This window comes from Cheilinus undulatus, linkage group 14, assembly GCF_018320785.1.
Source record: "Cheilinus undulatus linkage group 14, ASM1832078v1, whole genome shotgun sequence".
Classification (NCBI taxonomy): Eukaryota; Metazoa; Chordata; class Actinopteri; order Labriformes; family Labridae; genus Cheilinus; species Cheilinus undulatus.
The window spans coordinates 667,116-680,742 of NC_054878.1; the positions used below are offsets into that span (position 1 = coordinate 667,116).

General features: G+C 43.4%; 1 protein-coding gene across 1 annotated transcript in view; it reads right to left on the bottom strand.

Moving 5' to 3' along the window:
• cnih3 (cornichon family AMPA receptor auxiliary protein 3) overlaps positions 1 to 13,627 on the bottom strand; it is a 143,771-nt gene that overhangs the window by 15,573 nt on the left and 114,571 nt on the right. The window contains exon 4 of the mRNA XM_041805752.1: positions 1,473 to 1,585. Coding sequence (XP_041661686.1) covers positions 1,473 to 1,585 — 113 coding nt within the window. The remainder of the gene's footprint in view (positions 1 to 1,472; positions 1,586 to 13,627) is intronic.

A 13,627-nucleotide genomic window follows, 5' to 3' on the forward strand; every position in this document is an offset into this window, starting at 1 on the left:
TTGCACAAGGGCCGGATTTAGTCTTGACGGAAACTGTGGGGGCTGGACTTTCACATACATAAAAATTAAATACGTATTTTGGTCTGATTAAAATATTTTTCTAGTAGTATACATTTTTAGCTATTACCAGTGAGATCTGTCCCTGTTCTCTATAACGCAGCAGGACACAAGGAGACAGGCCTGACGACAGAACTGGCCGGACACCTGAACATCACAGAGAATGGGCCCTGCACAACAGTGAGTTAGCACCAGTATTAACCCATTTTTGACACTTTTAACCCCTTTTTCATACTTTTTGCCCCTTTTTGCCTCTTTCACCCAATTTTTGCAAGATTTTAACCCACTTTTTGACCCACTTTTCCTGCATGTTTTATCCCCTTTGTGCCACTGTTTTATCCATTTTTGCCACTTTTCTTCTGTTCTGCCACTTTTTAACCTCTTTTCATTACTTTTTTGCACTATTTTTGTCATTTGTAACCATTTTTGATACCTTTTGCCCCTGTATTCCTCTTGAAGCATTTTTTTTTGCCATATTTTTACCTCTTTTCACCACTTTTTCTGCCAATTTTCGTGCCCTTGTTCCACTCCACAATCAATTTTGCTACTTGCCACCCATTTTTGCAACTCTCTAACCCCTTTTCACCACTTTATCCGGTCATTTTTGCAGCACTTCTTCCAACCTTAAACCAGATCAAATGTTGAGTCGTTCTATTTCAATTTTGTTTTTGGGGGTGGATTTAACAGCTGCAGACATTTAAAGCCAAAGGATACTCTTAAAACCACAATCATCCTCTTCTCTGAATTTAATGATCTTTTGGGGGCCAGACAGGAAACTTTGGGGGGCCTGATGTGGCCCCTGGGCCGCCAGTTGATGATCAGTGATTTAAGGCTCAGGAAACCTTTGCAGGTGTTTGGAGTTCATCAGCTGATTAGCGTGTGACACCATGACTTTACAATACTGAACTTTTTCACAATATTCTAATTTTCTGAGACACTGAATTTTGGGTTTTCATTATCTGTAAGCCATAATCATCAACACTAAAGGAAATAAATACTTGGATTTATCAGTCTGTGTGGGATGAAACTATAATGAATTTCACTTTTTGAACTGAATTACTGAAATCAACTTTTTGATACAATGCCACTACTTCCTGCATTTGAAAATATTGTGCTAAGTTGTTTAATATGAACAAAATAACCCAATATACTGGAAAATGGAGCCACTCAACATCGAGAGCATCATCAAAAAAGAATTAAGCTCTAGCACTCTATTCCCCGCCACGCCACGTCTTAAAAACCAGCCCAGTATTTACTCATGAACAGCCTTTCCTCCTTTGTGCACTCACACAGCAGCCTGTTCCTGCTCAAACCAAATCTGTAATTGTTCTCCGGATACTGAGAGGGACGTACTGTACTCCCTGAAGTCTGGGATCACTCATGCACACATCCACAGTGCTGGGCTGAATAGTTACCTCCACGTGTTGTAGAAGAGCAGAGGGATGTTGAGACCCACAGTCAGCCACTCCTGGGCACACAGGAACATTATGCAAAAGAGTCCATGGATGGAGTACTCTGGTAGCACCAACTAAGAAAAAAAACAGAAAGCAAAGGAAGAGGAGGATGAGTCAAAGAGAAGAGGAGTGAAGGAACGAGTAATTGATTATTCACAGTGAATCACTGATGAAGCAAAACAACTTTAGAGTCAACAAGAAGTCAGGCAGCGACACTCGAGTTTCTCTCTCCCTCTGTTTCACACCCCGCCTGTGACGCTTCAGCATGCAGATCCTGCAGGACTGACATTTGGCCTGCTGTAAAAAACACACAGGTTTACCATCACTGTTTCAGACTTGAGTTCAGTTAACAGAGTCTTCATTATGTTTGCAATGTCCTCAGGTGTATAGAGAAAGCACAGCAAGTATCCTCATTAGCATTCAAATCCTTAAACTAGCCTATATTTAGTCTCTGCAAATCTGTCTATCTGCAAGCATTCCAAGTGGCTAAATACCCCATCTAGATTATCGAGAGCTTAGCTTCACAATGGGCAGCACACACCGATGGCAGAGCTCCACCATTATCATAATAACTGCAGGGCTCGGCCCTCCCAATGCAGGAAGCGAGACGAGCTCCTGGCAAACTGCAGCGGTGACAATCTGTGCGACCGCCCTCAGCAACAAGAGCTGCTGTTGTTGTCCAAAAACAAAGTTAAAGCAAGTTCACCACAGCTGGCTTCAGACTGCCATAGAGCATCAATAAAGAGAAAATATTCATGATTGCAGACAGAGTGAAATGAACAAGTTTAACAAACAGACTTAGATTTGACTTTAAGGGGGATTAGAGGCTGCCTTCCCTCACAAAACTTTTATTATCCAGCTCCTTTCAGTGGAGGATTAACAAACCTCTGCACTATGTTTGAGTTGCTTTTATTGGCTCACCGGGCCATGCACTGGTCATAGACTGTATGAAATGCTGTTACAGCTGTGAGTCTGAAAACTGGTCCCCACCACTATGAGGGTTGCAGGCATGGTCACCTGTGAATGACAAGCTGCTGCCGTGGGGATCCAGTTACAAAAATAGTCACAGTAATTCACCTCCATCCTCTTTTCATCCATCGTCTCCTCTGGATCCACTTTAGGCCATATGGAGATGTGACTATCATCTGAATCTCTGTGAATGTTGGAGGTGAGACATCGTTTAGTACCATGTTTTTAAAACAAATACTTAATTCTAGAGCAGTGGTATTCAACTCACAGCATCAAGAAAATGGGCCTGGATTTGAGACTGAACAAAAGACATGGTGGGACAAAGAGATACAGACACGCCCTTCAGAATAAAAGCCCATCATAAACTTTATACGACATATTTTTTTAGGCACACATCAACGACCCACTAAAAAAGGCATTGTGACCCACCTCTGGGTCCAGACCCAGCAGTTGAGAACCAAGGTTCAAGAGGTAAAGAAGAAAAGCAAAGGGATATGCAGGAGTCTGAAGGGAAATCCTGCTCTGAAAAGCAAACTACAGCTAAATCTGCTGCCTTTAGGTTGTTTACAGTCACATGATCTTGACATCGCTGAAGACGCTGTGAAGCTGTCAGCATCATCTGACTACTGTCGTCGGTGTCTCCAGATGTCCTTGAAACCTCTCAGAAGACTTCTTGGCTGAACTGGTCCAAAAATGGTGCCATGATAAAATCATAAATATGTCAGATTTTCTATAAAATACAGAATTGCAGCTAAACTGTGTGATGCTTTGGGGGGGGGCAGCCATTTCCATGCAAATTGGTATTTCTGCATTCAGCATCTAATGGCGAGGTTGGTAACAGAGCGCTGATGGAAGTGTGCTGCCATTTTAATCTTCAGTGTTTAAGACATTAGGAAATTGTCTGTATGACATTAAAATAAATGACAGATGATGTGTAAATGTCTGTAAATATTACTTTGACATTGCTATTACTGTTATGCATGATGTGGATGTGATTGTTGTGGGTTTTTCTAGACTTTTCCTTTATTCAGGGAGGAAACTTTGTCAAGGTGGTTGTTAAGGGTTCACACTTTTATTACCATTCCTTCACTTGAACACATTTTCAGTATGTTAAATATTCAACATGGACCGTCAGAATCTGTGCACCATGCAGGTGGGACTGGACAGACGTGTTGCGAACGTGAGAGTGGATGGCACGCACCGCGGGATGGGTGGTAATCATCAGATACAGCGGGAGCAGGAAGAAGGAAGCGTCACACTCAGCACTCTAAATGTATCGATCACAAGACTAGGTTAAAAACCAGTATAAGGCTGACTGCAACTATCTGGGAGGCCTGTTGAGAGGAGTAGCTCCGCCTACAAGTATCCACAGCTCCACAGACAGAGCATAGCATCCGCTATGCTCCGTGGACCGTCATTGGATGTCGCCTCTCCTACGCTGATGCTACTCTGTACAGCTCTGACAGTATAGTCGGTCACTCAGTCAGGCAGGCACATGCAGACCCACGTGTAGACTTAATCTGACAAAGGTCCATCATTTCAGCATTAACCTTTTTGAATTTGCATTAAATGTGCGTGCTACTGTCCCTATCTGCACACTTTGGTTCAACCACTGCAACTTCCCCTGCAGCCACAGAGATGTAAAATAAACCCACCACTGCTCCTAATGTCTCATTTCACTAAACAGAAACCCAGAAGTCATCTGCACCTCATGTTTTAAAAATGTACCTTTAAACTGTTCCCTTATACCCTTCTCAATCATTACAAGTCAGTGTGTGTGACTAAGGTCATGCTATAATCTTCCATCTGAACATCATTCCCCTGATGTCTTTCAAAATAAAAGCAGGTCTGTATCCAAACAGGAAGTCACTTACTCTAGTCCACTGCCCACCAACAGGCCCAGTAATGTCTTCCTATCTTTTTACATTTTGGTGTTCAAGCCTTTCTGTGCTTTCTACTGAATATCTGTCTTCAATTTCATGTAAGAGATGAAATAAGACACCTGTTTGCAGAAAAAGGTGCTTCTAGAATTCCTAACTTTTCTCCCAGGTGACAGTGGGGTGTGGGGGGTGGAGGGGTGCAAAAAGGCTGGACCTGGCCCTGCAGGCTTTCTCCATTCCTTGCTGTTCTCCATACCTAACAGCAGATGTTTCTCCTTACACATCATCTCTTCAGATTAGAGTAAGGATAAAAACATTCCTCGGTTACCAAAGGAGTTGGCACGCAGCCTAGTGTCCTGCTTGCCACCCTGCTCCCACCTGACCAATCAGACTGCATGGTTAAAATGGCTTGCTATGCAAATCTGTGCAAATACCTGACTGACCCAAATGTCCTAGTTCACTGGCATGTGCAGAAGGTTTTCACTGCTGTATTTAATGTTAATCACGAAGAAAGCCACTTCAGTTCTCATCTATATTTAAAACCCAACACTGCGGTGCCATTGTGGACCAAACGGCCTCGAACACTCTGCTGCTGGCCGCCTTAACAAGGCAGTGTTCTGGATGCATAATTCAGATGGCCACGCCGCTCCTAATAACATAAAAACACATTTTCACAGAATAGCTCTTCAACAGCAGGGGACGAGAAAACTGCTGCTGAGACAAAACCTAAATATATCCATTTGCTTTCACACATGCAGCGGGGAAGCTACGTTCACAAACACACACACAGCAATGCAGCACACATGCAGTACATGAACAGAAACCTCGCCACACACAAAAACACACAAAACAGTGACACACACTTAACCTTGCAAAGCAGATGGATACGCCCATTTCTGTGTTTTTCACTGGTGAATCCATCTGGCAAAGCTCCCGTCTGAACCGTTTGGACCCGGTTAGAAAGTGACAGGACCAATCGGTGACGAGGGGAAGTACTTTTGGGTGCAGCAGAGTCATGACGTAAGCAAGAGGCATTTAGAGGTGTAATTATGGAGGAAGAGATTGGCGTGGATGCTGCTAAAGCGCCAGTTTTATCAGAACTTGACGACATTTCTTCATTAAAAGAAGAACAGAGAACAGCAGTGAGTTGTTTTCTTTTCACAAACCACAAAGGTCAAGTACTGACATGTCTACAGTCGCCATGGTTACCGTTATTCCTCGGTAGCTGCGATGACATCACGTGTTTTGTTGCTCTGATTGGCCCGTAGAGATGTGACAGAACGTTCATCCAGTCACCCTCAGAGTTTTTTCAAATCCTCTGGCCTTTTTCCCAAACGCTCAGTATTGAATGTTAGCACATACTCAGACTCATTAAAAAACAAAAAGACCACCTGGACTTGAGCTCTTCTTCTCTGTCCCACTCTTGTTCAAATCCCTGAGTGTTACAGTCTTATAATGTCATTTAGCAGACACATGTGGGAAAGGTGTTCATGGCATTAAGGTCTTAACCTGGGGGGGGGGGGGGGGGTAGTCCAGAAAGTTCTCACTGGTGTTGGACCAGTACTCGGTATTGGTATCGTTGATACCCAACACCTTGGTACTGGTATGGTACTGGGAAGGAAAAATGGTATGGGGACATCCCTATCTGAGGGTGTCTCAGAGGCCCGTCTTTTTAGTCTTTCTGAGGTTTTAGCAGAGTCCTCTAGTCTAAGTCCAGCCTAACACCCCTGACTCACTCACACATTCATGCTGAAGCACAGGAGAAGAGCTGAAGCATCTTTTCCACCATCAGCAGCCTGAAATAAGGTTCTTTAAGGTTCTTTACCCTCTAAAGAAGCGTGGCCCAGTTCTGATAAACCTGTCGCTGTACTAGAGCTACATCCAAGCTAATCACTACACTAGCAGTAGCCATTGCTATTAGCAAAACTTAAGCACACCTGTAGCTACCGCCATGTTCTCCTCAAACCATGCTGATTGGTCAGGTCCATTCTCAGACCGGCACACGTGTTTCAGGTCTGAGCTTTGGCATAATAATGGATCTGCCTGCTGACCGACATGGAATCGGGCCAGTCCATCTGGTTTCTACAGCCACAGGGACATGATGGAGATGTGCTGACTACATATATCTGTTCTCCAGCAGGGAGCTTCATGCTTACATCCTGATTCATGATAAACATGTGCAGGAAGCACATTTTGATTCTCAGACAGGAAACTGAACTCTCTGAAACAGAAAGTTGGTGTAAAAAGCTGCAGCTCTAACAGAAAGCACTGATAAAATGCATTAATCCAGCTTTCTCAGATAAATGTTTTATACAGCAGTGAGTTTTGGTTCCATCATCTGTCTGTCATCCACCATTACTCTAACAATATGAACCGACAGCTTTAAGCAAACTAAAAACGAGTCATCTGATAAAAATCCTGGGTTCTCCAGGATGTCAGGAAATACCATCCATCTTTCTCTGGTTCATTTTTTTGCTGAAAGCGCGGATCTCTGTTCTCAGTAACCATCCCCGTTGACCGACCACAAAGCATCCATTGGAGGTCTGGTGAGCAGTCAGGTCGATTTGTATGAACAGCTGTGTTGTTAGATTTCATCAATGTTTAATGACACTGCAGCAGAAAAAACTGTTGGTGTTTACTATCACAAGCTAACTGGGTGTGATGCAGAAACCCTGCCAGGTCCAGATCTCACATCCTCCTGAGGATTCTCTTTTTTAATTTCACGGCTCAGTTAGAAAGAAATGTTTGTGAATGAAAACATGCAGAAAAAAAGGCAGGGTTATTGTCCTGCTGCTGTTTCTCCTTCAGTCACTGACACGTTTACGGTACGGTCGGTGCCTTTCTGTGTGTGTGTGTGTGTGTGTGTGTGTGTGTTCAGAAGTATTAGAGCACAAACATTCAATTTTCATGCTCATGTGTAAAAATCATCTCCTTGCTTTATTCTTGGACTGGCCAGCAGAGCCTCTGGAGTTGTGTTGTATGTTTGTGTCTCCACAGAGGGGCCCATCTGGGACTGTGCCTGGCTGACACTGGAGATCTGAGTCCCTGGCTGCGCTGCTCCAGGGCTGCCCTTACAACCATCTGATCCTCCTAGCAGCAGCACTGATGACGTTTGCTTCACGTGCAGCCTGTCCTGATCGCCTGGATCTCCCCATGAGTCACAGCTTCAGTGCACTCACGAATACTTTGAATGAGGCTGAAACTATTTTCACTTGCTGAATGACAGAAACTCAGTGCTGCACGTGTTTGTTAGAACGCTGAATGTGCAGACTTTTGCACAAGCATGCACAGTCAAATTGCTTATAAACCCAGTTCTAATACTGCAGCATGAACTGAACCCGAGGGGTGTGACACCAGGAGGGTTCAACACACCCATGTCCCTTTGGATGAACAGGTGCGACAAAGTCTGGAGTTATCAGTGTTAGGTGTTGGGTAAAAGGGGGTCATCTTTGGGTATTTTCACACTGATGACCTTTTTGGTTCAGGTGAAACAAATTTGAATCTGTCTGCTGACTTGGTTCACTTCCGTTGCACTGGTGTGGACCAAACAACTGGTCCCAGCCCGCATTTATTCAGACTCCATTGAGCAAAGACACAAACCTGTGAGGGTTCTCACTCTTACTGCTCTCAGAGGCAGGTGAGGGGAATCATCTCAGTGCAGAGTCAGGTGTGTGTGGCTGACTGGCCTTGATTGTGCCCAGGTGTGGGAAGTTTACTTATACTCTTCAGCTCCTGTGCTCTGTGCTGACTCATCGTCTCACCACCAGAGATAGCGAGGACATCTCCTCGTGTTTCCCTGTGTGTTTGTGATGAGAACAGTTTGCAGGGCTTTTAATATTATTACTAGCTGTTTCAAGAGAGCTGTGTGACAGTACAGAGCTGACAGTACAGTACAGACAGTAAGAGTCCGGGTCCTGAACTGGTCTGCCTGCAGTCCAGACCTTTCACCAACAGAAAACATTTGGAGCATAATATAAAAAATCACCAAAGAAGAGCCAGGACTGATGTGCAGCTAGAACCCTATATCAGACATGAATGGGACAACATTCCTCTCCCAAACTCCAGCAACTAGTCCCTTCACTTTCCAGACGTTTACAGACTGTTGTTAAAGGAATGGGGATGTTACTGTCCCTACTTTTTTGAGATGTGTTGCTGCCGTCAAATTAAAATGAGCTAATAGTTTATCATGACTGTTAAAATGCCTCAGTATCAACATCTGATATGTTGCTTCTGTTCTATGGTGAATAAAATATAGTTTTATAAGATCTTATCATTGCATTCTGTTGTAGTTTAACACAGCGCCCCATTGTTTTTGGAATAGGGGACCAACTTTGGTTATCTATTTAAAAACCACAGGACATTCCAAACAAATGCTGAGCCTTTTCCCCTCACATTTATCGATGAGAGCAAAGATGAAATTTTACATCATCATGCAGCGATGGAACAGAGCGCTTCATAATTCTAACCACATCAGCCAAACTCTAGGTGGAAACTTTGACAATTCTGCAGCACCAAAGAAACAATCCGCTTCCTGCTTCATCAAAGCTGATCTAACAGAGGAGGGCGGGGCTTCACAAAGGGTCAACTAATGAAATGATGACACTTCACAGCTGAAGAGAGAGCCAGCTTTGTGAAATAGAAAAGTCTGACACAGCAGACTTCCCCCTCATCGCACTCTGTGACCCCCCCCCCCCCCCCCCCCCACACACACACACACACACCCACACACAAACACACACCTTACTCTCCTGCATCCTCTCTGGAGGTCGTCCTCTATCTTCATGTTGAGTCCTATTTTGAAGAACAGAGTTGATGACAGATTTGAAGAGCTGTGTTGGTTCTTAATGTTGCTGTCACAAAAATCTTCAAACAGACTGACTACATAAATATCAGACCAGCCTCTGTGATGCTCTTCTTTTTTATAAGACCAAAAATATTCAGCAGAGTCACTAAAATGATCATTTGAATATATTTGAGTGTGCTGAAACACCAGAACACCATGCAGTGGCAGTCTTTATGCATGCATTACGGATGACGTGTATCTAGCAGTGTGAGAAATGAGAGAGCATAGGCTCCAAGTCTTCTTCCTCTGCCTTTAGATAAAGGTGTCTGTTTATCTACCTCAGCAGCAACACTCACACTATAACGATACACTGAAAGGGTTAACGGAATACTCTAGTAACACTTTAACCACCATTTATAAAGCACTTATTTATGCCACTTATACACTGTCTTATTAATGCTTAGTTGATGCGGTGGTTAAGCATTTGTTCCTGTGACCCTTCTAACCATCTAAAGTGTGTCCAGTTTTATTTTATGGTGCAGAGCTCCTGGATCATTGGACACAGAGTGAAGGCTCCTGCCCACGCTAACGTTCACCGACTCCTGGCGAGGCCGCCTGGACCTGGCCTCCACCTCTCAAGGTCCAATTAGCGGGCCGACCACATAGTGCAGTCACTCAGAGCTGAGACGAGGCTGGAGAGCTTTTAAATGTCATTTTTAAGACTGGACTGCTCTAAGTGGTGCAGGGCAGGAGCAGAGGGGTCACTAAGCAACCCTCACAACTAATGAAGGAAATAAATAAACAGAGAAAGAGAGATGAGAATGAGACTGAGAAGTGTTCTGTGTAGAGCTGAGTCAGCACACCAGCGACTGATAGCAGCTGTGAGAGCGTAGATCCCAGCACTGACCTGTGCTTCAGACAGTTACTGCTTCATGGATCACTCTCATTTTGATTTTAAAGACTGCAGGGCTCAGATCTGCAATGACTGAGTGGGTTAGTATTAGTATGTAGAGCTAGACTCTAATCTTCCTGCCTAAAGCTGACTGTGATGTTTCAAGTTTATGCTCTAGTGGTTGTTGATGGTTTACTAAAATTATTCCTGAGGAATCTGGTAAATAAAATCCCAGAGGGAACCAGTGATGGCAGTGATGTTGTGACTCGCAGCTCCAACATTAGGAGTTAAACTTCATTTTCTGTTGTTATACTCTTTCAATTCAGAGTCAAACTTTAAAGATAAATGATAGACATCCACCACTGATTTATTTATAAGCATTCATAGCAGACAGTTCATCCATGATCGAGACGCCAATGACATCCATTCTGCAGCTGCAGGACACTAATGCATGTGACTGCTGAATAAAGCTCTATTTGAACAGGATACTTGGTACCTGGGCACCTCTGATAATTCATGAATAACTCATTTTCACTCACTCCTCACATTTTAAAACATAAATTCTGATGTGTAGGACATGTGCTGCTGAAATAAGACCAGGCAGCTGTAGGAAGAGCAGGACCTTTGTGTGCATTGAGGGAACTACAAGAGTTTATTAATATATCAAGCCACATAAATTCATCTGTGAACTTTAGCTGAACGGAAATGAAAGGACAGCACCGTGAAAAGTCTACAGGCCAAAACTTTGTTTACAACATCACACGCCTCTATTTTTTAACATAAAGCAGAGAAAGCTGCAAAAAACAAAATTACCATGACAATTTACCAAGATACTAATTACTGCAGGATCAGTTACCTTTACCCTGAGTGTGCTGAAATATGAACGGTGCTTTTCCCTGGAATTTTTACTCGGCAGATTACAGACACGGTCAGTTCACACGGGAATAAAACCACTGACACCCCGAGCCAGAGGTCCCGTGTAAAACGGGCTCAAGTCCCCCTTTACAAACAGCTATGAAGGCAACCATTGAACTTCTAGCTTGTTCAGGTACAGCAGTGAACTAGACCAGTGAGGTAAGATGTTCATATTATTTATTTACTCACCAGCTGAAGGACGGTTTGTAGGCTACATAGAGAATATTGTTTCAGGTGTCACAGAAGCATTTCAGCATATTGGATATGATAAATTAGTCTGCACAGTGGTGCAGTGGTTAATGCTGCTGCCTCACAGCAAGAAGGTTCCTGGTCTGAATCCCAGCTATGGACCTGTTCTGAGTTGGTCTGGTCTGAACTTAACCAGAGAAATTAAACATTCTTTTTCTATCAGTCAGAACAGCATAACTAGAAGTTACTCTAGATTTTAGAGTTTTAGTTGATTATTATTGTAAAAACCTAAATTTAGAACAACTTCTGGTGCTGCAGACCTGCTGTATAAGCCGACTGTACCTGATGCATCACCCAGGTCCACTGCTGGCTTTTAATTGAGAGTTTTATTCAGTAAAAGGTGCACTCCACACGGTGCACTTTGGACAGGAGTCAGGAGGAACCACTGGGATCATTACTGCCAGTATCAGAGAGTGAGCGCAGGCACTGCACAGTAAAAGTGGGTGCATGTGGCAGACATGGAGAGTGCAGCGTGGAGGGAAAGAGAAGCTGTGTAGTTCTCTCATCAACACATCTTATAGGTAACACAGTGTCTCATATCTATTTGATTTACGCTGGTTTATTTTCTCACTGGACATTTTGGCCACTGATATCTTTCCCTGACAGAGAACTACACACATACTGGCCAAAAGCTGCTAAATACTGGCTAACTTTAAGAAATGCCTCCCTGTGTGCTTGCATTGGACACTAGGAGCCATCCACTGCATATTTACAGATTTATGGACACTAAGGCATACAGACAGAGCATGACCAGTTTGTAATATACATTTTTAGTCAATCAGAAAACAAGTCCCAAACCTTAATATGAAGGATTTTTAAGAGGAAACCTGCCTGGTGCAGGAGTCTAGGTGAAAGCTTCAGCACATCCACCAGAGCTGCTGTTGACTCTATTTCCATACAGATGCACATCCAGTCTGCTGCATATGAAAACTTCACATTTAAGGAGCTACCTTGCCAACTAGGAAACATGTGGTTATCTGTGTGCGTCTCTCTAGTCTCTCACATTCAGGCTCATCACTCTTCTCCACCTAATTCTTTTGGGTCCACTCTTTCATTCTGGATGAAGCTTGGATGTTCGTTTTAGCTGCAGCAGCTTTTCTCCCCTGCTGGAGATCAAAACAGAACCATTCGCAAATTACTCTCTCAAAGCCCTTCAGGATGGGAAACTGGCAAAAATAACTGTACATATTTTACAACCTTTACATGATTCATAGTCCTCTGAGATGCCATGGAGTAGGGGCCCACGTGGTTCATTTAGTTGTTCAAACAGAATTCAGATGAAACAAAGACCCTAATAAGCAGGCTTCTGTCAGGAAGAGAGCTTATATTCATTACCTTCATGTGGTTTACAGCACTAAAATAAACAGTCAATTAAACTGAACTGAAGTCAAATTCATACATAAAAAGTTGCAACACATTAGCCTGTGCTGGGCCTTAAAAACAAACATTTTTATGGCTAAGATAATAAACACAAGGTCCTGCACTCTGCAGCTACGTGCTTCAGTGTAGCTGTTACAGGATATCCAAGCACAGATATCACAGCAGTGATGGCATTTATGGAAAACATATCACCTATGGTGCAGATCATATCTAAGCCAAACTACACTGTAAGGTGCACGATTCAAATCAAAACCAACCAACATGGATAAGAAACTATTCCCTTCAACATGATTCAGATATGCAAAACAACAAACCAACATGCCCTGTATGTTTCAAACGCATGAGGTCATTAAATGCACCAAAACTAAACATACATCTTTGAAAGACCATACTGGTGCATGACCCATCAACAAAGACATACTCACTAGGTTTATAGGTCACTCTAAATTGCCCGTAGGTGTGATTGTGAGCGTGCCTGGTTGTTTGTTTGTTAACTTAAACAAGCGAGTCATCAGTTAAAACACACCTTTAAAGGTCACATATTCTACCCCTTTAAGACAAGTTTGTATTAAGACCACGCCCCTCTCCTGATCCTCCGCTCAGCTGATCAGGAGAGGAGGGCGGAACTTTCTTCCAACTGGGGAGGGCCAACCTTACCTGGGGGCGGGGCTAACTCCCCACATGACATAATGGGGTGGAAAATCTGAGAACGGCTTGTTTCAGCACACATTTTCTGAAAGGTGGTGGGGAGGGTCTGATTCTTGGGGGGATTGTGGACAGGCCAGGGGCACATATTTTTGTGGAAAAAAACGCCTGAAAAAGGGATTTTTGCATATGTGACCTTTAAACTGCTGTTTGAGTCAAGTTGATATAAATCGCTGCAGCACTAGGCTCAAGTCATGCCAGGTTGGTTCTAACTCAGAGCTTGCATTAAACCTCCAGATAAGCAAAGGGAGCACACTTGTTTCATGTTGCTGTTATTACAGTCATCAGCCTGTCAATGAAAGAACATGTTTTACCTAAATAAGGTGCAGGAATCACCCCAGGC